General features: G+C 37.7%; 1 protein-coding gene across 12 annotated transcripts in view; it reads left to right on the top strand.

Moving 5' to 3' along the window:
• Window positions 1-26,927, top strand: part of LOC138026640 (polycystin-1-like protein 2) — a 117,075-nt gene that overhangs the window by 31,559 nt on the left and 58,589 nt on the right. For 4 of the 12 annotated variants that reach the window (XM_068874070.1, XM_068874068.1, XM_068874065.1 and 1 more), the window contains 5 exons: window positions 7,882-7,994; window positions 13,402-13,481; window positions 18,147-18,236; window positions 22,817-22,930; window positions 23,346-23,656. In XM_068874070.1, coding sequence (XP_068730171.1) covers window positions 18,173-18,236; window positions 22,817-22,930; window positions 23,346-23,656 — 489 coding nt within the window. In that variant the 5' untranslated portion in view covers window positions 7,882-7,994; window positions 13,402-13,481; window positions 18,147-18,172. The other 8 variants (XM_068874071.1, XM_068874067.1, XM_068874069.1 and 5 more) reach the window with 7 other exon arrangements.

Raw genomic sequence — 26,927 nt, 5'->3', positions numbered from 1 at the left:
CACGTATTTTCAGCTTGGGGAGCCTATGATTCTAACAGCCCACGTGAATTTCTTGCCGTTAGGAGTAACCAAAAAACCTCCTTAAAGGTTTAGGGGCCTAATTACTTGGTGAGCTTCAGCCCGGGCTTAAAGTCAACCTCGCTCTCTTTTGGGTAGAGGGACGGGGGCGAAGTTGGCCGAAAGTTCGTTCCACCAACCGGACTGAAACTTAAGGAGGCTCGAATAGTTTCTCGTTTTTTCAAACAAATAAACATAGTCTTTTTTAAGATACAGTACTATCAGAATAATCATATCAAGACAAAATTTGGCCAGGGTATTAAGTACCCATCATAGATTTCTCACATCACATTTTCCTCCAAAATAACGTTACCGTGGCAACGATATGAGGCATTTCTTTAAGCCTTAAAATCAAGATATATTGTCTTTTTTTAAAAAAACGGGACGGCGAAATCTTCCCATTCAGCTTTACCAAATAATGTTAGAAATAATCTCTAAAATATTTAAAATTCATTAAAATCCGTAGGTCAGTTTTTCAGAAAAATGAGTTGTTTTTAAATGTGTCGCTAATTTCTTTTTTCACCCACATGCAGGATTTAAATTTGAACGACAAACGTTTTATTTTTATCTAAGCTAACATGCAAAAAATGAAAAAAATTCACCGTCCGGGAGCAGAGATATAAGTGAGTAAAGTTGCAAAATCAGGAAAAATGAGGGGGTTACAAGATCGGCATTTAGGCATGCGTCACCCGCTCATTCGAGTGCACGCGCGTGAAGCTACAGGCCAACACAAACGGATTTAAGTGACCATTAAGCCGCGTGTGTACAATTTTCGTTGTTTTCGTCAATAGGATATGTCTATTTACTTTCCATAAGTATAGGAATTAGAAGAAAGGTGAGCGAAATTAGCGGTATTTGTTTCTTTCTGGTGAATCATGAGCTGACGGGAGCAGCTTTTAGAATTGCGTGTGTGGCTTACGAGTGCGTGCTCAGCTGAAAACCCTTTCGAGCCTCCTTAAATGAGGCATTTGTTCGGAAATATCTGGGCTGGAGTGTCAGCATCCTATTTTTTTTTTTTTTTTTTTTGAACCGGTTAAGATGATACAAGTCTGCAGCTCTAAAACCAGTAATGAACTGAGCCCTCTGAAAAGGGGAATCTGTGTTGTCTGTTTCGTAAGGGCCCGGCCAAACGGGAAATGTTTGGCGACCAAACATTTTACCGTTTGGCCACCTTGTTTGGTTCCGTTTGATAGCGATTGATCGTGTTTGATATATTCTTAAGGCCATCAAACATTTGATCAAACAACTTAAAACATTTATTTTGTTCTCGTCTTTGATGGCCGAACTTTTGTTCGTTTGGCCAGTCGTATCAAACACGTTTGGCGCGCGCATGCGTTCCACGCTTGCTCAGCCGCTTGTATCCAAGTGTTTTTTACGTATTTGTGACCCATAGTTCTTTGCTTGTGGAGTTTGATCTGAGTTAGATCAAACATGTATTAACCGTTTGACCACTCACATCAACATCAGCATGCACTGTTATTTTCAAGGAGTAGATTTAACTCCAAAAAGGGAGTTAAAAAACAAAGGTACAAAACCACTCCATTTTTGGAGTAAAATTCACTCCGGTAATGCTTACTCCGTTTTTGGAGTAAAATGTACTCCTATATCTTTTACTCTTTTGTTGGGGTAAAAATTTACTCCAGTATTGTTTACCCCTCCTGTGGTGTAAAATTCACTCCAATACAAGAGTAAATTTTATCCTTCTATTGGAGTGAATTGAACTCTTTAAATGGAGTTCAATTTACCCTTGACAGAGTTAAATTAACTCCAAAACTGGGGTGAGACAAAAAGTTACAAAACTACTCCTTTTCAAGAGTAAAATTTACCCTCTTAAACTTTATTCCCCTTGTCAGAGTAATATTTACTCTTTCTACAGAACACATTCACCCTCACTAGATCTACAAAACCATGAAAAGTTCATTTTTTTTAATATTATGTAAAGAAAAGACCAGGTTTACAATGAAGCATCTAATACTGGTAATTTTAATCATAAGATTGCAAAGAATGCACATCGATATGCATGATAAATACAATCTGTATACACATACGAATACATCACAAAAATCAAAGCTATCTTTATTCTAATTATTCGGGCAATAATAAAATGGCAATCAGCTGAATGTGCTCTTGCCTTAAGCAAAGATAAATTGAGTGGTTTGTGTTTTGATTACAGATTATAACAATGAATGGCTGCAAAATAACTTCAATTACAAAAACTAAAGCATACAACATACTTGGAGCATTATGTGACTCAGTATAACAAAATGGGTTTTATGTACATTTAATACAAGTCAGTTCTTACAGAAAGAAGTCAAACGTAAAAAAATGGAACATGCCTTAGGATAACTGATGCAAAAATTTTGCCATCGTTGACCTTTACCAATGTGTTCTTTTTTTCTCCAACAGAATTGTTTTCAAAAAGAAAAAAAAAACACAGAACTTAGGCTGATAATTTACATTAAGAAAAAACTAAAAACTTTTTGTTTCCAAAAAGAAGAAAAAAAACCCTGAGATTAAGCTGATAATTAAGTATGCTCCCAGCAAAACAATTACAGCGAATGAAAGTTTTAACAAAACCTTGCTTTTTGAGGGTTTTCTCCAACTCCTCTTCCATAGATGATACATGTAGTGGTATGTACTGTATGTTGCAAGAAGAAGGCATCTTCTTGCCTAGCCTCAGCACTTTCTGTAACCAACTCTCTGTCCAAACTTCCCAGCAATCTTTTAATGAACCAATTCCCAGCTGTACCCACCTCCAATTTGAACTGTTAATCAACAAATAAATATAGTGAAAAGTTTCAGTTTTCTTGGGAAAAATGATTCATAATCTCAGTCACATTTCCAAACAAAAATTATTACCGCTACTTACAGATAAAAGATGTCATAAGAATTTCATCCAGATAAGAACACTCAATATCACATGTCTCAAAAAAAAATGCTGGTACATGTAATAATAAAGCTGATCATTTCTAAGGTGTATGACAACCGCAGACTGCCTACAAATAGCGATTGTAAACAGTATTTAAGTCTAAGCACCCATTTTAAATAAAACGTTTAGCTTTCAATAACTGTGAGTTACGGTTAGTTTGGGGTCTGCACTCTGCAAGTGTCAGACACTGTCACTTCTGTTATAACGTACAGTGTAAGTGTTTGAAGAGCAGACTCATCAAAATTTGGCTCTCTTTTCTTTAAACACCAATAATAACAATCTCATGCAGGCATTAACATACTATTTGCATTGAGTACAATAGCTTAAATGACAGCTGAAGCTTTCTGCTTTCTGTCGTCATGTAATTTGCGGTGAGAGCACTCTAATACCAAATCATTTGCTTAACCATTTGATCTAAAGCTTCATTTCTCTTGTGAAATACATACCAATTTAAATATCCTTGCTTGACAAATTTGGGACTTCAAGGTGCATGTAAAAGGTTTGAATTCTACATAAGCTTACATTAAATTGTCATAAGGCCCGATTCAGACGCCATACTTTTCATGAGCCGAACTTAATACATGAAAAGTTCGACGTTTGAATCAATTAAGAACGGCTATTTTAATTTGGAATGGCTCAGGCGTTCTTTTCAACTGGCCTAGACGGGAATTCGGCTTTAGCATGGCCGTGGATCGGCTTTGATTTCAGACGTCGAACGTTTCATGTGCCGAACTTCATGATCATGCATAAACCATGTTTTACCTTCTACATGAAAATCGCTGACAAAATCAATTGGTTTTCTTGGTAATGGCTTTGGAACTGCTGTGGAGGGGCCAGTTAAGTTCGACTTCTGAATCAAAAGACGTACTTTTGTTAATTTGTGTCCGTCGAAGTTCTAAGTACGCAGTGTCTGAATCGGGCCTAAGGCATCAAATATTATCTGCTCGTGGTTCAGTTAACGCTTACCTTTTTGCTTGAGTTGTTGTAAGCATTTCCTTGCTTTGGATCAGCATTTCAGGACGTTCGCGCGAAAATTTTTCAACATTGATTTTTTTCTGAAACTTTTACCACTGTAAGATGATGAGTTAGTTATGTCAGAAATGTAAAAAAAAATGGGGGTCAACGACTTCGTTTTGGAGAGAACATGCCCAGAAAAACACCCAAAATGTGACAAAATCGGGCTTCGTTAGCGAATAAGGCCAGTGTCTGTAAACCCAAATATATTGCAATTAAATCTTTGAAGTGAAATCTTCTCTGCCGAATATTGTTTAAGTGGACTTATTAAGTGAATTTAGTCAACTGGTGAGGTTCCTTAAAGATCAAGTTCGCATTTAGCGACCACAGTTTCACTCGCCTTGCAGCCGCAAGATGGCAAGATTTGATGTCCCGTGAGCAGAAATCTTGAAACTTTTTTAACTTCCCACATTGATTTTTTGTTCATTTTTGGACAACGTGGAGATAATTGTAAATAAAATCCGTTTCTGGAAAGAAAAATAAGGGTCACCGAACGTCCAAGACCGTTAAATCCAAGCAAAGCTATAGCAATGGCCTTTTGCCCTATCCGGCATTTCTCATTTTATTACTTAGCGCGCGCGCTCGTGTATGACGTGGCGTGTGCGTTTGCGTGCGCAGTAAGGATGCGCAGAAACAATTGGCGCGAACGTCCTTAAAGAGTAAACAAACGAAAAACTCGTCAGCACAAATTGTGATCGTTGATTCAAACTTGAGTAAAACCGCCGAAAGACCCGCCGAAATCAGTAAAGAGCTGCACCGGTGACTGCTGACCAAAACGGCTCACTAGTTTCCAGTCTGTTCTCTACTGTGTTATCCAAGATCGCGGAGGATAACGACTTTAATTACCGGGTCGTCCAATTAAAAACGAAAAAACCAGCAAGATTCAGAGCGGCTCATCGTATTAACCCTCACTGAAATGTGGAAAGATACCGGCCTTTATTAACAGGATTTTAATCCTGTAAAACTGTTGACTTGAAGGGGAGTATACTCTTAACCCTTTCAGCCCCTTGGGGTTCCCCGTTGACGAGTAAAATCGTCTGGCGTTAGACAGAGTAAAATCTATAAGTGGCACTATTGGGAGTTAAAGGGCTAATGGGGACATAGTTTTTGAGTGAATCCAGCTGTTGTTAACCCTTTCAGCCCCGTGGGGTTCCCCGTTGACGAGTCTGGCGTTAGACAGAGTAAAATCTATAAGTGGCACTATTGGGAGTTAAAGGGCTAATGGGGACATAGTTTTTGAGTGAATCCAGCTGTTGTTAACCCTTTCAGCCCCGTGGAGTTCCCCATTGACGAGTAAAATCGTCTGGCGTTAGACAGAGTAAAATCTATAAGTGGCACTATTGGGAGTTAAAGGGCTAATGGGGACATAGTTTTTGAGTGAATCCAGCTGTTGTTAACCCTTTCAGCCCCGTGGAGTTCCCCATTGACGAGTAAAATCGTCTGGCGTTAGACAGAGTAAAATCTATAAGTGGCACTATTGGGAGTTAAAGGGTTAATTAGTGGAGTACGAAATAAGAGGCGTACAATTTACTGCGTTTAGTTTTACTCCACTTTTTCACTACAATTAACTCCTTGAAAACAAAGAATTAATCGGTGGATTTCACAAAAATAAAACAACCCCAATTCCACATCTTAGACTGGCTAAACTTAAATTTACCCTACAAAAATACATATATAGGAGTAAAATCCTCTTCTACTTTTTTTCTCAGAAAGTAGAATTAGTAAGTGGGGTAGACTTTACTCAGTATCCCGATAAATAGGAGTAAAATTAACTCCAGCATATTATATTACTCTGTAGGGAGAGTAAAATTTACTCTAGCAAAGTCATTGCCTTTGAATATCAACTAGTACTGAGTAAAAATTACTCTTAGTGGAGTTAAATTAACTCCTCTTAGGAGTACATTTTACTCCGCTTTATTTTACTCCACTTTTTCACTCCAGCACTGGAGTGAAATTAACTCTTTGAAAATAACAGTGTGTTCGTTCACCAAACAATGTTTGATGTTGTTTAAACGCCAAACGTTTCCCGTTTGACCAGGCCTTGACGCATTTTACGGTTTAAATATTTGTTTCGTACCCTACTCAACTTTTCTTTCGGGAGCCTCTCTGAGAATACGCCACAAACCAAATATATCACTCAAGTTAACATCAATGTCTTAAGAGTTTACTTTTCTCGTCAATTGTGAGCTCTTCAGCAAGCGCTTTTAACGCACCATCTCAGTATGAAACATGTATAATGCTCACTATGAAGCATTTAGCTGTTATCTTCTTTTGGTGCAGTTGTGCTCACATCCGAACTTTGCAAAAAGAAGGCGACGCAAATTAAAAATGTTGAAGAGTCCGTCTAACAGTAGAAATTTTGCGGACAAATAATTAAGGATTTTTAATTGGCCTTTTTCGATATATTAAAATTCAGCTTGAAAGAGAGGTTTAGAGGACAAAGACAATGGAAAGTGGATGTTTGTATTGTGTTTCTATTGTGTTTCTATTGTTTTCGTCCTCACTGCCTCACTATTAAGCTGAATATTTGATATTTCGAAAATGGCATATTAGGCCTAACAGGAAGATTTTTAAAATGCTATTAAAGGGTCAACAAATGTTTAAAAAACTGGGCCTTTTAGGGATCACTTTTGAGCACTATTAAGTGGCACCACAAAAAATATTCCCAGCTCAAATTAAAGCCGCGGCTGATAAAATAAGTACTCTCCTCAGTTATATCGAGATACAATTTAATTTCCACTGTATCTTTTACCTATGAAAATTTCTGCCTGAGACGTGATACTTTTCATATAGATCTGTGCGTTTAGCCAGATGATGAAAACGAACCTTCACTGGGGTCCCTAATGGCTGTAATAGCCTTTATCTTAACAATTTAAACTCGTCAGTTATAACCTGCTTTCGCTTAAGCCATGCAAAGCCTTTGAAATCTGGCCGCATTACGACGGACACATCATGGAACAATTCACTCCGGCCCTAATTGAGGTGTCCATGAGAAATGAACTGCTAAAAAAATGCTAGTACATAATTACTGAGGGAAAGCGGAAACATTAAGATCAAAGACGTGTGTCTGCAAAGTTGTGAGAATTACCTTTTCACGCCAACGAACTCATTGCCATCAGGATAGGTCTTGAAGATGCCGCCGCAATAATCAAGGTAACGCGTAGAGGGAAAAGATGTCTTAAAAGCAATCGTTAGAAAATATTTCTCAAGAAAGATTCAAGAGCATTTGGTTCGACAATGGAGGAAAAAAAAACAACACTCGCGCAGCTGCACCGCCAAAGTGGTTCCCGATCGAATCGAACATTTTCTCTTAAAAACAACAACAACAAAACGCCAAACGAAAGTATAGAAAAAACAACAACTTTTTGAAAACAACACTGTACCGATACGGTGTTACTTGATCGATGTTCAACCCTTGAACAATATATTTATTGAAGCTTTATTGTTCATCTAAGATACAACGGTCAGGTACAAAAGTGCTAAACTCAGAGTTGAAATACACCTTCAAAATGATATATGCAAGTTTAACAAAGCGTAACACGAATGACGTTATAAGGGGATTATTAATGACTGGAAATGAATCTTGGCTCTTAAGCCCAAACTAACAAATCCAGAGCTAACGTAAACATTGCTGAAAGCCGCTTTTTAAAAGGAACACATGTTCACCGGAAAAAAAAACTCATAAAAGAACAGCAAAGAAAGAATGATAATTATCAGGAGGGAAACGGCTAAAACAAACACACTTTTAATCCACAGGATATAAATTTTAACGGTATCTAGTTTTGTTCTGCACAATTTTTATACAGAATTTGGCTTTATGGGAGAAGAGTTATAGAGACCGAAAATTTATTAATGTCTTTCTTTATTTATTATTTATTTAGTTATTTATTTGTGACATCTGTGAGGCGTGAATCACGACCAACTGGGGTATAACTGTGTCCCAAAGCTACTGTACAGGATAGCAAAGAAGGCCCTTCGAAGCCAAGAAGCCAAGGTAATGCCATACCACTAAAAAGCCAAATGCAGTTAACATAACAAAACTTATAATCTCTGACAAATGGACTTTGGCGCTTACCCACAAAAACAAAGGTTTGCTTAACAAATCTATCACTGGAACATAACCAGAGCAAGAATCAACACTCGCAGTACATAAGAAAATTCAATTTCAAAAGAAGGAGAATTAAATTGTTGGGTAAAGCAAAACGAAAAAAACTTTTTCGTATCGTAGCACTTACTGTAAGTATTTTAATATTTAAAACTGCACTGACTCCGAATAATAACAAGAGTTCGATCCGCGATAGCCAGCAAATGATGATGACCAAACCTCACAGGTGAAACATGCTATGTTTATACAAGTGGAACAAAAAGTGCATGAAGCTTAAGATAAATAACACAGTTACCAAAGTGAACGAGCCTTCGAAAACTTGTCAGTGCATCATGATTAAATGGAACAGTCGGAGAAAAACATTTCCTGTGCTATTGAGAGAGACTTTAATATCTTATACCGTGACAACAGATTAACTAACTGACAAGTTTTGAGATGAACAAGAAAAAAAGAAACGACAAAATTTACTTCATCAATTCAAACAATTTTACCTAGACCTAAATTAAACATGTAACAAGAGGATGGCTGACCAATGCATGTTTACGCTTACTGCGTGCGAAGTCGCATCTCAGCAAAAACGCGCAATTGATTAACTCGATTTGCAGCAGTGCTCATGTTAGGTCCCTATTCGGGAAAATATACAATAGCAAAAAAAATTAGATGTTGCGAACATGTGAAAGAGCTGTCCTTTTTTACTATGGCATAATTTAACGCAAACACACCCATAACTGCTTTGCGGTAAAACATTTTTGGCTTATCATGTATTCGCAAACCGCGAGGCCGAACATTTTTTGAAAACTCATTACGAGTTTACGAAATAACAAAGAGAGAACCGAATGGAATATTGATAGCTCCGTTTTGCTTATCAAAGATATTCTTTCGCAGTGTTGACGGTTTTTTTTTTCTACGCGTTCTAACATTTTCGCATAGCATTGCTCTGTAAAAATTAATTATTGGAAACACCTTTTATAGTAAAATTTATCTATCCTCTTTTGTCTGGATCCAAGTAGAATCCGCCGAATGAAAACTTCTTTGGTCCGAAAGAAATATCAATTCAAAAGATTACTCCTGCCTAAGCGAGTAGTTTTAAATTGTGTTTTTCAATGAAAATATTTGTTTTCTTTTAAAATAAGTGAGAGAAGCCGTGTAATAACGGATTCGAGTATAACCAACTTGGTGGTTTTGTACGAATATGTGCTGTTTGTTATAAGATGGGATTAAGCATAAAAGATCAGTATTTAAGTATTAGCAAAGCTTATTTGACGAATGAAAATGTTATCCCATGGACAAATAACAAACATTTAACTACTTCCCACGTCTTCAGAATCTGAATTATTCTCCGCAAATTAATCCGCTTTCAGCTTTTGTGATAATGAAAGAAATACAAATGCGACTATTTGATAAGAACGATGCTCGATTTCTAGGGTTGGCCACAATCCAGTAAAACAAGCTTTTTTTCATGATGTGAAAGTAAATAAAAGACGGTGATGGGTGCTGGTGTAGCTTGGAAGCCTTGAAATATTCATTTAAAATGAAGATGACGCCCCATGACATCATTTCATTTGCCATCCACATATCCACAGGCAAATTCTCGTAACAAAAGAGTCATTGGTCATGGAGTGAAAATCATCAACAGTACAACTCCGGTTGTTAGACCAATGTAATTTTGGAAACGATACGTCGTTGGGGGTTTCTCTGGGTCGAATATACAAGGTATTTCTTATGGATGAGTTTTCATAACAGAATTGGGTCAATTATTGACATTTCGAAAAGCAAACAATTAATTCATCTTTCTCTACCAAGACAGCAGTCCTCCCTCCTTCAAACTTCTAGAGGATCTTGGAGCGCAGGTGCACATGAAGCGTTTGACCTTCAATTAGTTTTTCAAAATGGCACAATGAAAAACCGCCGAAACATCACAATTTATGATCGTTACTGACCTCAGACATCATAGGAGAAACTATGAGTTCTGGCGGTAAACAAAGAGATACGAAGGTATGAAGAATATTCTTCTCAGTGTTAATTCTGTATCACCTCTTGTAAACGTTAAGGCTTAAAATCGGAGCGGAGTTAAAATCTCATTTGTTTTAGTCCCATAATTAAAGGAAAGTTTTATTTTCATCTCTCCTCAATTGTCGAGCCGTCCTTTTTACTGCAGCCGATTTGACTTTTTTGGGGTTTCCTACGACATAATCTTTTTGCTGCTTCATTGACACTCAGATAATAAAAAAAATTCAGTTTGGACTTTTTTTACAGGACAGTTATAAAACTTCAGCTAACTCAGTGAGGGAACGCAAGTTGTTTTGCTTTTTTCGCAGTTGTACTAGGCTTAGTGTAATACTTAAATTTTGCTTTCATGGCGTTCAAGTTGGTGTAACTGAATGCGAAAACTCTCTCAAAATAAAAAATAAATAAGGTAAAACGGTCGCTATAACCATGCTCAGTGGAAAAGGTTTAATTGCTTGCAGTGGTACCAGCAGGTAGTCTTCTCTCAAAAGTGACTTGAAGAACAACTTCAATCCGGCGATACTTGTAAAACACACTACGCACAAACTTAACAAAATTGGGCATTTTCCGCGTGTTCTGTGGGTCACGTCTCGAAATGACAAAGTTGTTAATAAATGTTTTAAAGTAATGACATTATGACAGGAGAGATTCACAAACTGTCCAGGATATTGCACGAACGAATTTAGGAACTAAATCGAGATCAATATTAGAGCCAAACTATTAAATTCTAAGGTCCTCTTAATGCACTGTTAGAAAATTTTTTCTAAGTACTAATTTCTTGTGGATGTTAAAAGGGATAATTACTCACGGTTTGAAAGTGTCCACTACATATGCATAATGATGCTTTCATAAGTGACAAAGATATCGCATTTTGCATCGAGTTCCTTTAATTTTTAGGAATTTTTCTTCGCTTTTTGAATACACATTTGCTCAATAATAAAACAGTCAACTGACCGTTTTAAAACTAGAGAACAAAGGATATCTTTAATACTGAAGGTATTCATGCAAAAAGCAATAACAGATGCCTATCTGTTTAATCTCTTAGGACTTTACGTGTTGTCATTTCTTTGGCCAAATTAAACTAAAACTATACTATTTATAGAACCAGGGCAAAATGTGTTGGCGTCATCACGTAACATTATTAGAACTCAGTCGTTTGCGTCGTTTTCAATCCCGGGGGGAGGGGGGTACTGCCATATATGGACTATATAGGTATGTGCCGCTGTAAAGGGTATGGTTTTCAAGCTTACTCTAGGATAGAGTATATAAATCATAGCCTTTCGGTCTAGAATAGGGTATCATTTTTCACGAAACTGACCAGTCGGTTGAAGATTTTATCATGACTAAGGAAACCAGAAATTCCCACTCAAGAATATAAAAAAATCAAATCGGCAAAGTTTAAGTTTACGTAACTCAGCCTCAACAGTGTCAATAAATGGCTATTATGAAACACCTCTGGATATTATTAACTGTCAAGAATCGGAATTTAGACGGAAATCGGTGGGAGTTTACTCTAGTATAGGGTAGCAAAATTCAGCTGAACAAGCTCTGGTATAGACTAAGGGTTCCAGCGTCCCAGCGGCACATCCCCACCCAGAAATTCCTAAAATTTGCCCCCCCCCCCCCCCCTCCGGGTTTTCAGTCTGCGTATATGGTCATTGTACGTGTACGTGAAGCATTAGGTAGCGGCGATTTTATTGTGACAAGTCCTTTTAAAACTTGCACGATTATGGATGCATTTCGAAGCAAATGTCATCATGGTTCACATCCACAGCTTTTCCAGAACGCTACAAAATACAATTAAATTGCAAAAAAATGGCGCTCAAATCGGCCATCGGCTTAAGAACACCAAGTAGCCAAATAGCGTAGGCAGCAAGTTCGCCGCTCTCACTTTCAGCCCCGGTCATAAACAGGATCACAGTAAAGACTTAAATTCAAGAAGAGTAGTTATGGTAGGTAATTTCCATAGCAACAATATCACAGCAATCATTACCGTCTTTCAACAATTTTGAAAGGGATGCAACTGAAGATGATTTCTGACTAATTCAAACAAATGCCTTCTTGTCTGTCATAGAAAGCTGACTTTTTAGCAACTTGCTGCTCAAACATTGGGTCGAAAGAGACAAGCACAATGCAGCTAAAGATACAAATTAAAAACTTTAAAAATTCGGAGAAATTGGAAGGGTAGAGGGGAAATATTTATAAGTGTGGAACAGTCAAGAAAATTATCAAATCGATATCGTTGCGGGAGATGACAAGTCACTGGTGTCATTTGAATGGACATACCTTTCAAGATCACCGATTCAAAAAGTTATAGACATTTTGTACAGTGTAATTTCAACGACCAGAATATTTAGTTTGTTTCATTGATTGATTGAAGAAGATTGAGCCACCATAGACCGAACATGACAAACATGCATTTTACGTTTTTTACGTTTTGTCTGCTAGAAATAGCTTTCCATTTGAGGTTTAAAAAGCAGTTTGAATCCGACCTTGTGCAGCATATAGAACTGAGACCGCATTAATCTTTTTTGCGAAGTGACATCTTGGGATTGAACTTCAAGGCACTGTCATGAGCACATCCCAGTTGGCTTAAGTAAGAAATTAAGGGTTTTCTCTCGAAGTCTCATGCATGAGTATAAAATTCAGTGAAAGGCAGCTTAAAGTTTAATACACCGAGGGCAGAATCCGATTTCAAGTTTAACGAATAAATGTTTGATGCAAAATGAATGCATCCATTTACACCCCAAGAGCAGTATTTGTTCTCGGCAATTACACAACGGATTTAGATAACTGGGTAATTCAATATGAAGTGTTATGGCGCATTCAGTTAAAACCGCATGAGATCTCAAATCACAATCATGTCTTCTAACGCGGCTTATTTGCGTCTTTCCGGGAGTGCTGATTTTTAATTGCTTATTAAAGAGTTATTTTGGAATTTCTAGAGATTTCTTTTGCGTTAAGAATAACAATTCCTAAAGTTGTTCATTTAAATTCTGTCCTTGACGAATTGGGATAGATTTGTGTTATCGAGTGCAGCCATATACTCATTCATTGCTCACAAATTTAGGAGGAGACTATTAAAATTTAATATGCTTGTTTCAAATGCAAAATTTTGAAACAATTTAGTCGGGTGGCATGGTAATTCCCATAAACGCCTTTCGTCTTAAAATGTCTAAGAGAAAAATAATTGGAAGCTTTGAAAAGTTGTCACCCATTGGACAGCCATCCTTACGATATCTCAGTCACTGGGATATTAAACGTCTTTTTAAATCTTTGATCCACTTAGACCCGTACAGCTGATCCCTCCAAAGGCTAAGTACCTTCATCACTGGAGCTTTGGAAGTCGCAATTTCCTTTAAATCTCTCGTAAGTCAATCTATTATTAACAAAATACAACTAAAATAAGGCAATTCTCTACGGAGAGAGGACAGAACGCCTGAAAATTTGAAATAAGGTTCTTTATTCTTGAAGACCGTGATTTACCATTCTCGTGAGTTCAATGAAGACAAAGCATGGGTAACTATCAATGGGTTCTTTTTAACGTGTTTAGAACAGAAAAGTATAGAAATTTTTAAAAATACAGCCGCACTTTTGACTTTAAGGAACATGTTTGTACTTTTAAAAATATTAGTATAACACTTGTGCTATCAAGCACCATTTAGAAAAGTACAGATACACTGTATGGTAAAAGCGCCGAAGAAAGAGCTCTCTCTTTCTCCTTTCTTTTTATTTTTGTTTCCCTCTACATTGACCTCAAATAGACATGTCGACTATTAAAGCGAGAAATCCTCTTCAGGTTTTTCCGATTGACTCGGCAGAGCCCCTATTGGGCTTTCCGTCCTTAAACATCGAGCAAGCCGATGAGATTTAACAAAGGAAGGGACATAACTCTGTTTTAAAAACAGCGGGGCCAGTTGAAAAACACAATCAAGTTTTATGCAACATAAAAATACTGGAGGTAAGTAATAGGGTTTACTTGTTTACAATTGAGTGGTCTACGATCGACCTCTCAAATTACAAAGTCGGCTAGGAAACTCAAGGCAGCCAGTTTCGAGGTTTTTCTTGTACTAAATCACAGAAAAATATATGTTTTGGCAACAAATGAAAACGGTGAAATATCCGTTAATTTAATTTTCAGCTATAGAGTGCTAATAATTTGGAAAACACTAGAAGTGAGCAAAGAGAGAAACAACTTTAAAACACAATTATATAGCGAGTCTTCCAGACAATGAGAATTTTCCCGTGTAGTACTTTCGTATTGCAATATAATAGTCAAGGGAAACTCAAAATTGAGTAAAATGTCTCTAATTCTCTCAAATGAAGTGAACCATTTTAGCAATCTTTTTTTTTTTTCAAGATGTTATTTCCCTGAACCAATGGATAATAATGACAGAACTGTTCTGTAACGTAAATCACTTTAATGTATAGATAAAGAGAAATGAATTTAAATTTTAAACACTATCAAAACACTGAAAACTAAGCTTTAACATTTCAATCACGCAAAAGAAAATTTAATGAAATCTTAGCTTGTCATTTTTCAAATGGAAATAAGCCCATGGCAAAAATGTGAAAACGTGATTGGCGAAAGGTGATCGATAATTCCAGTTCGGGCGTCTGTGGTTTGGTAGTCACGTGGGAGCATCCTACGTCGGCTACAGACGCACATTGACTTGGTGAGTAATTTACAGCTTTGTCATTTTAAAACTCTGGACAAGTAGTTTTCACAACAAAATGTTACTTTTCGTGATCACTTTTCCCGAAGAAAGGGTTTGTACCAATTTTATCAGGTGACAAGGTGTTTTCAAAGCGGAACAGCAGAATAATACCTATACCCAGCCTGTAGCGGCATTCTTGAGCTTTGACATGGCATATAACAATACGCCCCATTCATGTGCAAATTCTGCGGTTTGGCTCATTTTGAATACTTAAAAGACTGACTGATATTCTGTAATTAGCAGTGCCTATTTTGTTGACTCTCTCAGTAACTTTCAAAATGTGTATTGACGTACGAAACTGGTATTCAACAGTTCTTGGTCTTCTGTTTGATATATAGTCGCGTCAGCACCGAAAGGTGATGATCAAATCAAACTGTACGTAAAATTCCTAGCCAGGCACTTCTGTCCCTGATCTATATGATGTTAGACTTTCGTAGCTTCATTCTACAGTTTCCCTTCGTCCAGTGTTGTAATAATAATAATAATAATGATAATAATAATAATAAGTAAGTCGACAGAAACTGAATCAGAAGGTTTAATGCAACAACGAGAAAGTTTACAAAGGCACTAGGGTAACTGTGGAGGTTTTGACAATTAAAAAACTCAAAGAACGTCTGAAGAGTTTGAACAAAACGCTGTCTTGATAGAGGTGAAATTCTCGTCACTTCGGCAACTGGTTCAAGCTACCGTGCTCTGGGCCGGTTTGGAGGACAAACAGACGGTTTAATTTTTAATGAAGTCTCGGCTTTCAAATTAGTTTGCAAATCCGTAGCAATGTAATTTTATCAAAGAGAATTCCGCACGCCCACTCTGTAGAAGAAATCAACCACTGACAAAGCGGCAAAATAGGAAAAAGAAAGTTATCGTCGCTAGCGATACTAAGAAACATGGATAAGCTCAATTACCACGATAACTTATTTTTCCTGTCCCGGCAAAAAAGGAAGCGCCCTCGGCCGATATGTTGTGTGCGAAGTTAAAGAAACGTGTTCAGTTTCTCAAGAGAGTAAATAATGAAAAGGTTAAAGTTTGATAGAGATGAAATAGAGCTAATTCTCGACAAAGTCCACCGTATTCAGCTGACTTTCAGATAACAAGATAGTAACTGTTTCTTTTAAGTATTACTTTGGCACCACTGACGTACGTTAGCAATACGTTGCCGGTAAATTATGTCTTTCTTCTGTGCTTATATAAAACAAGAATATTTCATGAAGATGCTGCCACATCAAGGGTGACAAGTACAGGAGTGATGCTACCAAAGTTGGAAACTTTTCAAGCGTATTGATACGGTACGGTGATAGAATTTAATTATGATCAGTCAAGAGCAGCATGTTAAGACATGGAACTGTATACAATCAGTTTCTCTTCTTTTTCTTTAAAGGCCAGCTGATCGAATTTTCTGGACCCAAACAATATCCCCCAGAAGACCTTATCAGCGACAACAAAGAAAATTAGACCTTTCAAAACTTATTGATGTGATGAACAATGTGCACTGCAAGGCAGCAGCTGGCATTTCCCACCACTGATAAATAAGGATTACGATGACAAATGATCCAAATTGTTAAAGCGATGAATCGTCATAAAAATGTTTTCATTTCTGTTTGATTGAAATCCTCATGACCTTTGATGTGCCACGTCTTTTCCGGATACCAAATGTCTCATTAAACGTATGCTGATTAAAGATGTCCTTCACAAGTCTTTTGCCGATATGGCTACATTGTTCGAGTTTGAAACAATCGCCGAAAAGCCGAACAAATTACTGATTTTGAGTCAAAATCAAATGACTTGGATATCGCACCTTTTTAAGTGAAGATCTAATGACATTTCATTGCGGAAACACCAACGCCAGATTTTTTCAATTACTTATTTACTTCTGGGGAGGTCGGTTAAAGACAACAATTTAATATAATTTAGCCACAAAGGTGAACAAGTGATGAACGAATGAAAAAAAAATTAACCTCGAAGAGGCAGGTATGTTAGTTACACTTTTCCAGTTAAAATATGGCAATGTAGGCATGTGCAGTTCGGTTTCCTTTGAAGGGAATTAATACTGTTTATCAAGTGTTTTGTAGTTGATATAACTAGTCCGTTTTAGTCGGCGGGTCAACAGAGAAATTTGTTGGCAATACTGTCAAAGAACCTTCGAAGAAAGCACAACTCGCCGGACGAGAGCCCATGGAAAACGCTTAAGGCAGAGGTAGGTTTTACTCCCCTGACACAGAAAAGGCTACTATTTTGTAAATATTGTCCAATATGACATTTTTAAAACCAAGCAGCACAAAATTCGACAATGATATTAATCAGTGTTAAATCACGTATAGACGAACGCAGCATCACCCGGGTAAAAGACCCGTCTTCCCGTATATTGACGAAAGTATCATCGATGAAGTAGTAACACTGTACGATGCCACGGAACAAATACGCAAAAAGTTACGTTTTTTGGATGAAACGAACGTTTTGCACCATGACGTTCTTTCAGGATAGCAGGATGTTTTTCTTAGATAACACGAACTGAGAGCATTGTTAGCATTATTTAGCTGAATGCATTTCCTTCTAAAGTTCCCAGCTTTTATGTTTTGTCTTGAAGTGTGACCTTCGCTTCCCGGCCCCAAATTGTTCATAGCCTGGATAACTTTATCCCATTACACTATCCACGTTAAACCCGCCATTGGCGGACGCCTTAACTGTGTTTGCATGCAGTCCGCATATTTTCGGATGCGTGAGTAAATAATCAAATCCTTGCAGATACTGGAACTGTCCGATAGTGACATAGTTATCCAGTCTTCGATCAACTGGGACCTGATCGTTAACTTAAATAATGCAATGGATGATTGCGGCTTGTATTTCTCGTTTGTCCAATTGACGGTTTCATAGGATACAGTGAGGACAAAAGCGAAATATTGCTCTGAGTTCATTAATTTTGAGCAAAATACATGAATTGGCTTTGAATATTTCTGTCACACTGTACCCTTTGTCAAACTAAGAGGATTATGGCTGTTCGTAAATGTAAGTTAATTTGAGGGCGGCGACCTCAAATAGAGCATTAAGTGTTTGCATTGGAAATGACATAGGTTCAGAACTCGCTCAAACAAAACAACCGCCTTAATTTGTTTGCACATAAAAATATTAGTTTTGTCTCTTAATTTTATCAACGTTCACCGATGTTGCTGTCTGCCTTGAAGCGTAGTGAAATTGCAAAGCAAATCATAATCATGATCACATCATCATTTAGGGTTTAGAAATATCTAATTCCCCTTAATTCAACCGTTCAATGGGCATTTCTCGTACTCAGAACTCAACTTTCTTTGATCACTCTTAGGCGGACACAAAGGACAAAACATCTCAATGAAGCTTATTTTAATTACAGCCCTTTCCGCAATCTTTATCTTAACTGCTACGAATTCTGAAGGTAGGTTGCATGCTTTGCTGTTATTGTATCGAAAGTTTGCTAATATTTCTACGGCTCGTATAATTGCATCCCATAATATTTTAACTTCCCACAAAAAGGGATAAAGGTCTTATTTAGTGCATGTCATTCCATCAGTGTGTTTAATGGGTGGTTGTCATGATATCCCTTTCGGTGGTCTAGGCCTTACGATCAATTTTGGAGAGAAATATCAGGGCGTCCGAGATCATACATCAATCAATGTTAAAGGATTCAAATCTTTAAAATACCGCAACGTAAATGGTGCTATCCATTGGATTGAACACTGACCAACCAAACAGGGGTGTTTGCAGCTAATCTACTAGACAGTGAATAACGATGAAAGGAATGAATGTATTTATTATCCATCTGTATTAGTTATTGTACAGAAAACGCACGAAACAAGTAAAACTATCCCACGATATACAGTAGAAAACCGCTTTGACTGGTTGAGGTGCTGACGTTTGCCCCACCTCACGTGCAAATCTGTAACACGTTCTCGGTTGTTTACAATTCACTTGCTAAAATATAGCGCGAAAAAGATGGGTACTAAATAGCTTATTGGTCGATTTAGTGTGTAGTATCGCGTGGGATATACGGGCTCGCCAAAATACAGCGAGACTCGTAAAAATATCCCACGATACTACAAACTAAATCGTCCAATAACATATAAATATTTGAAGTACTGGATATAGGCCACTTCGGAAAATACCATAATACTCCTTGTTTGTCCCCCCACATTTTACGTACGCTTTGTTTCCAGTTTCTCTTGGGACTTACAATGGTCCCAAGAGAAAACAAAAACAATGCTTATGTAAAATTTGGGAGGACAAACAAAGAGTAATTTAAGCAAATTTCTCTTATCGACACCTGAAAAAATCAGGCGGCTTTAACGAGGTTAATTCCAACCAAGGACCTCTGGGATGCCAATGAGTGCAATGCCCTGGCGTCAACTGAGTTATGAAGCCCCACGTAAAGCCACCTGAATTTTTCAGGTGTCGTTAAGAAACAATTGCTTAAATTGTCCAGCTGTAAGTGAGAGGATCATTTGTCTCATTCTTCTATAACCTGCACTTCAAATATACATTCATTTCATATATCGAGTCCTTCACGGGACGGGAACAAATGGGCCCGACAAATTGACCTTCTCCCAACTGACTGGATTCGTAGGTCATAGGCTCGAATCTTGTTGAAACGACCTGAATTGATAGGAGACAAATACAGGATCACTTCTCCCTTTCATGGTGGATAACGCTACCCATCTCAGTATTGAACAATGAGGCCCAGGTCAAACTTGACCGAGGTAGAAAAAGTATGGGTAGGACTCTGACTTCGTCCGTTGCCAAGCAACCGGGTACCTGATCATCTTATCGCACCTTTACCATCCAGGGGGGAGTAGAAATAATCCTAGTCACTTCATGCTACAGAAACCGGAGATAAGCGCCGGCCTTCTAGGCTCGTAGCAGACTTTACCTTTACCTTACAATTTGAAAAGAAAAAGCTCCATTAACAGGCCACCAGTCAGTAAGCGGTGAGATTCCAGGCTGTATAAGTTTTTGGCAATTGACTCTTAGTTGTTTAGTTTTCTTACTCCATCCAGCCTCAAATACATCTCCTCGCCTAATACAACCTATTAGGTAATTCCCCTCATGCAGAAATTTCTCCATACCCAAACGCAACTATTTGATGGTATGCTAGTCCATCGCAGGGTTACCCCCAGCATTTTCGCCGGTACCCATTTATACACCTACACGGAGAGAGGCCCCGTGAGAGTAAAGTGTTTTGCCCAAGTACACAACACAATGTCCCCGGCCAGCACCCGAACCCGGACAACTTGATCCGGAGTCGAGCGCACTAACCATGAGGCCACCACGTCTCCCACAACCACAACCCTAACCCTAACCTGAAATTGTACAAGCCAATAATACAAAAATAAACGGGTAATACTTGTCAAGTACAACAACTTTCTTCATTGCCATCGTCGCTTTAACAAGCACATAATACATGATAAAGTGTTCTAGTAAGTGCATTTCTATGGCTTGTTACTGACATAGCTTTAATGACTGAGTTACTTAAGAAAAAAAGACAAGAGGTTGATTAACGCTAACGAGGTTAACGCTGACGTAAAGCAAGAGAGCAAAAAAGTGGCTTAATGATAATATCAAAACAACGACTATATCCTCACATAACTGCATAATATTTTTAATGAGTCGCTGGAGAAAAGAAATGTTTTATAGCCGGTGTGTCCGGGAAGTTGAAGTATGGCTACAGGATACTAGAGACCGGGCCTCGCCTATCTAAGAAAGTTCGATTTTCAAATTATCTTTAGGCATTTGATTTTAATTACTGCCTAAATACGGTACTATGAAGAAATCTCTTTTGATTGTCTATCGTTTCAAATTGCTATTAGAAACAGGGCGTACCGTTACTACGTTAATAACCCCTCTGCAAAATTGTTGGTTGATATACAATTAGTTCAAGTTGAAAAGGCAAAAGTCTTTTGGTCAAAGTAAGTGCAACTTCCTTAACGTCGTTTCGGAAGCATTTTCATTTAACTGTGATTTTACAGTAAACTATCCTTCTGTTAATAAGCTTAGGTGTAGTGAAAAAAGTTTCCGCTAATGTCGGCTGTAACGCCGCTACGTCGGCGAAATTCTACTCGCGTCCGTGAACAGTTCTTAGTCGTCAAACAGATCATCTCAAACCTTGATACACCGAAATTACAGATTCTGCCTCATCGGAACCTCGGCTAGATTACAGAATACCGGTCCACTTAAATTTAACCTCAAAAGGTCCCACAGTCAATCATGCTATACCTCGTTCTTTAATCCACACTGCATGGCAGTACATTTTACTCCTTAGCCTGAGTTATAATATTCATATGCATTCACTACGGGACTGCGGATCGCGGTGGCAGTCCGGTTTGGAGTTAAGTCTTATTAGTATAAACACACAGGTGATTATACAAATTTGCGCGCTGTCATTGGCTCGCTATCTCGGATTATCAGCCGATAATCACCTCGACGGACAAAATGCCTGCAAGTAGTCGTTTTGCCACTGTAAGTTAAGATGATTTCGCGTTGAAATGTTTTTTTTTTTCTTTTTTTTAATAGTCACCTGTGTATTTATACTACAACAATTATTCGCCTCAGGCTCAGTGATTATCGGTGAATATTCACCTCGACCGATAATCACTTCGCCTTCGGCGAATAATTGTTAAATCTTCATATTCATCGACAACGGGACTGCGGTAGTATTAATTAATTAGGGAACTTAAGCACGCGCGTTTTTGAGACCCGAACGTCAACCGAAAGAGAACATTTCGCGTGCCAGGACAGTGGTGTCTCCCAGATTTTAATACGAATCATCCCTAATGGAGAAAAGGTACTTAGCAATGTAAATGTGGTTGTGTGAAGACAAGTTACAAGGGAAAACAGCTCACTTCCGGTTGCCATCCGCGTCTCAAAAACGCGCGTGCTTAAGCTCCCTATTTAATGTTAAGAAGTAACGCTTCCAGGTGGACGGGTATTCTGTAATTGCTCCGAAATCTCAACTTGAATCTGAGAAATCTATCCTCATTAACTTGAAAGCTATGATCTTGATCCTAGCGTTCTTTTCTTCTGTTACCTACTATCGTGCATGCTTCTCCTATTTTTATTGTCTTAACACTTTATCGAATATTATATATAACTAAAAAGGAAAGAGACACCTCAAAACATGTTTTGCAATCAGACCTTATCACGGTTTTGACCGCCATTTTGACAGGTAGGCAAAGCGTAGAGAATTTGTAGTGTTTATATGGGGATCCCACGTCAAATAATTTACGTTAAATGTAGTTCTGAAAATTTTATGAATTGAGAACTGAAGGTACAGGGCAAAAGATTATACAGACCAAATTTTAGGCACTAACCTTTTACAGAAGTTGCCCGGCAGCGTTTTCAATTTTTCCATACATTTGTCTGGAATTTTTTCCCGCAAATTTTCAGTAACAATTACAGACAAATGTATGGAAAAATCAAAAACGCTACCACGCAGCTTTTAACGAAGGCTAGTCCCTAAAAATCGGTCTGTATAATCCTTTACCCTGTATCTTCAGTTCGCGACTCATAATTTTTTTAGAATTAGCGTTTAACGAAAATTATTTGACATCGGATCCCCATATAAACACTTTAAAATTCTTTACGCTTTGACTACCCGTCAAAATGACGGTCAAAACCGTGATAAGGCCTATTTAAAGAGCACAGTGCTCTTTTTGAAAATCCCATTTTATTGAAGATATATGCCAGCGAATATGTCCTTTATCCAGTTACCATCCTTTCAGTTTCCCGGACGAAAACTGAAAACCTTTCTTTTCCCAGTGACTACGAATGCTTTGAAAATATATGCGGTAATAATCGTGTTTAACCCTTAATGTATTTATGGCTTTGCTGGTGTACTGTTTTCTCGACTGTTTGACTAGAAAATATTGTGACGGATCCTCCAAGCGGAAAACTCTCAATTCCCTTCTGCAAACAAAACCATTGCTAAAAAAGTTCAGCTTTCGTGTCATTCTTGTTTATCGGCAGAATGCAAAGACATTCTCAGTCATGATAAATGTCAAAAATTCCGCATCAATAAGGAATGTTGGAAGTATGAAAGATGGATGCGAAGGAAGTGCAGTAGAACATGTCAATACTGCGGTAAGTTACATGGCAACTAAGGCGGGATTGCAAGTCACTTTTCAGTTCTCTTGTTTCACGTCAGCGTATAAGGACAGGCATTTCTATCGGCTACAGATCACTGTGGGAATTAGCTTGTAAATTTTTATTCCTTAACTGAGAGCATTTCCGCATTCTCAATGCCATAATGCAATGTCATGGAAACGATAAAGATATTTGAATCCAGAGGAGAGTCTGTTAGGTATAAATGTAGTGATTTCAGCCAGTGTGGAGCGGCCTGGTTTAGCCGATCTGAATGTCTGGATGGAATCGATACAGAAGAGTGAATTTCATACAATCCAAAAGTAGAAAATAGTATACTGATTTGTTTTCTTTTTCTTACCGTCACAGATTAACAGATCTTTACTAAATATTGTTATTTCAAAACTAACTCCAGATCAAGAACCCGAGTGCAACCTCCCTCTGAATGATCAGATGGTCACATTAACGACGTTATCGATATACAGTCTTGAAAATTATCCACTGAGCAAGGACGATATTAGGCTAAACAGCTCCGGGGGATATAGAGCAGAAAAAAGCAATGACATCAGCCTTAAGTTCGTGGAAGTTACCTTTAAGAAGGAGACAATAATTACAGGAGTTGCAACACAAGGATATGGGAATCCAAACGATGAAGAGTGGATCAAAACATACCTTGTGACCTTAGACGATGATAATGTCTTGTTAGGCAGCAATGGTAAACCCAAGGTAAACTTTCTTCTTAGGAGCCTCTGGAAAAGAACATTGATCTAATTAACAAGGGCAGCGTCCCATTGAATCTTATTAAAGATGCTAGATAACCGGATGAATGAATGAATGAACGAACGAACGAATGGATGGACGGATTAATGAATGAATGAATGAATGCATGAATGAATAACTTCATTAAAGTGTCAAAGTATTTAGCTCTTAAAAACTGATTGTGGGCACTATTTAGAGCTATAGGCCATAATACTGTTTGTTTGTCCCCCAAATTTTGCATAAGCATTTTTCCACTTTGTCATGGAACCAACAATGGAGAAACAAAAAACAATGCTTATTCAAAATTTGAGGGGACAAACAAAGAGTATTGTGGTATTTCCGAAGTGGCCTGTTGCGTTTGCTTTGAAAATGTATAAGCTTTTAATATAACTGCATTCAAAAAACGAAACGAAGTTACTAATAATAGGTCATGACTGATACAGTTTTGAAAAATCAAAACATTTAAACAAAGTTTCTCGGTATTTACCATCCCTATTATTATTATTATTATCATTATCATTATCATTATCATTATCATTATCATTATCATTATCATTATCATTATCATTATCATTATCATTATCATTATCATTATCATTATCATTATCATTATCATTATCATTATCATTATTACTATTATCTATACTATCACAGTCTCTGCTGGAGTTCTTTTAGTGCATCAGCCTGGCGCAAACCATGCACACCTGGGGCATCAGTCACTCAAGTCAATCTTTCTTTTCAGATACTACGCACCTTTCTGAGGATTCGCGCAGATCCCAGCATGCAGATCTTTTGAATCTCTGTCACAGAAGCACTCTTTGCTACTTTCTCGATGTTTTCTACCATTCCTTTTTTTACTGTGCCAAGTGCACCAACAACTACAGGCATCACTATGGTTTTCATCTGCCACATTCTCTGTATTTCAACCTCTAAATCTTTATACTTGCTTTTCTTTTCGATTTCCTTCAATGCAATGTTCCTATCGGATGGGACAGTCATATCAATCAGTTTACAGGTGGAATTTACTGAATCTTTATTATTATTATTATTATTATTATTATTTTATTTCTTGCGCAACGCTCTACAGAGCAACATTAACAAATTATCATCTAAGATAGTGGAAACACATGCCAAGAAACTTCGAAATTTGAGCCGACACGCAATTATGCCATTTAATGCTGACGAAACAGTGATCAACATGTCCTCCCACCAATTGTCCCCTGAGCAATGCGATGCACTCAAAAATGGTCTGACTCATTCCATCTGCCCTCCATCTATACGCAAGTCTGACATCTATACTTGCTTCGAACTTATTCATGGCTCCATGCTCAAGAAAATCGTTGATCGTGGTCAAACTGGTAAGCTCCAAGCTGCTTTATCGCATCTCAACCAGCCAGAATTTATGGGCTTCCTAAGATGCATAAGGTTCAAGATCACTCTTCGACACCTCCTTTCCGGCCCATTGTTTCTTCGATTGGAACCTATAATTACAACCTAGCTAAGTATTTATGTACATTGTTAAACCCTCACATCCCTAATGACTACTGTGCTCATGACACTTTTACTTTTGTTAGTGAAGTCACTAGACTCCATACCCTAAATAAGTTCATGGTTTCTTTCGATGTCGAAAGTCTTTTCACCAACATTCCCCTCATCGAATCTATCGACTTAGCGGTAGACTACATTATGAAGGGCAATCCAGATATTAAATTAGGACGGGAAAATCTTACTAAGTTATTTTTCTTTGCCACTGCTCAAACCCATTTTTCATTTTTGGGTAATTTTTACGATCAAATTGATGGGGTAGCCATGGGCTCCCCGCTTGCTCCTGTATTAGCTAATCTCTTTATGGGTCACCATGAGAAACGCTGGTTAGAGAATTACAATTCAGGTATCGAGTTTTACCGTAGATATGTCGACGACACCTTTGCTTTGTTTAATACCGAGCAGGATGCTTTATCTTTCTTCAGTTATATCAACAGCCAGCATCCTAACATCAAGTTTACTATGGAGAAGGAAGAAAACCACAAGCTTCCCTTCTTAGATGTGCTTTTAGATAACCATAGTAATCAGGGCATTATTACCTCGGTTTTCCACAAGAAGACCTACACCGGTCTTCTCACTAATTATTACAGCTTTGTACCTTTCAGTTACAAATTAGGACTAGTACGCACACTGGTTGACCGAGCATTTAAAATTAATAATACTTGGACTGGTTTTCACTTGGACATAAGCAACCTTACCAAAACATTAAGGAGGAATTTCCTTCTAGCGTTATCGAGAATGTTGTTAGAAAATTTCTCAACAATTACTTTACCTCCGATTTCTCTCAGAGTGTTGCTCGGAAGGACAATTGTTTGTATTTTAAATTACCGTACATCGGTCCCTTTTCCATCATAACAAAACGCAGAATTAAGAAATTAGTCAACAAATTTTGCAGCGACCTGGAAATTAAGTTGGTGTTCACCCCGTTTAAAATTAGGACTTGGTTTGGGGCGAAGGATCCTATCCCTACGGGTTTACGATCTTGAATCATTTACAAGTTTTCATGTGCAGGCTGTAATGCCTGTTATATTGGTGAAACCAATAGACATTTCGCCACTCGCATCCGTGAACATCTCGCCTCCGACAAACATTCCCACATATTTAAGCACTTGAGAGGTTCTGAAAATTGTCGCTCCCGGTGTTCAGAAGACTGTTTTAAAATCCTCGACTCTGCTTCCACACGTTTCCAATTGAAAATCAAAGGAGCCATGCATATCCTTTGGGAGCAGCCATCTTTAAATTCCCAAGTCAAACATCTTAATTTATCCCTTTCATACTAATTAGTTTCTTTTCTTAGCCTAAACAGTTTGGTTTTTTCTGTTTTGTTTCGTGGTTGGGTGTTTTTATTCTGTTCTCGCCTTCATCCTTAATTGTTCATGTTATATCTCACTTTGTTACACTATTTATTGCTCAACTTTAGTTTATTTCTCATTTGTCAACTGACGATGAATGATGTTTCATCCGAAACATGTATTGATTAAATATGAATTTCAAAAACATCGTATGGATCATCAAAGCGATCTTATTATTATTATTATTATTATTATTATTATTATTATTATTATTATTATTATTATTATTATCATAATCGTTATTATCATCGTTATTATCATTATCCTTTTATCTAAAGCTATGATAGAGTATAATAACCGGGCCCAATCCTTGGGTCTAGGGGAGCAAGGGTGACGCAGTG

This window comes from Montipora capricornis, chromosome 12, assembly GCF_036669925.1.
Source record: "Montipora capricornis isolate CH-2021 chromosome 12, ASM3666992v2, whole genome shotgun sequence".
Classification (NCBI taxonomy): Eukaryota; Metazoa; Cnidaria; class Anthozoa; order Scleractinia; family Acroporidae; genus Montipora; species Montipora capricornis.
The sequence above is the reverse complement of the archived record's forward strand: the minus strand, read 5'-3'. Positions and strand labels throughout refer to the sequence as shown.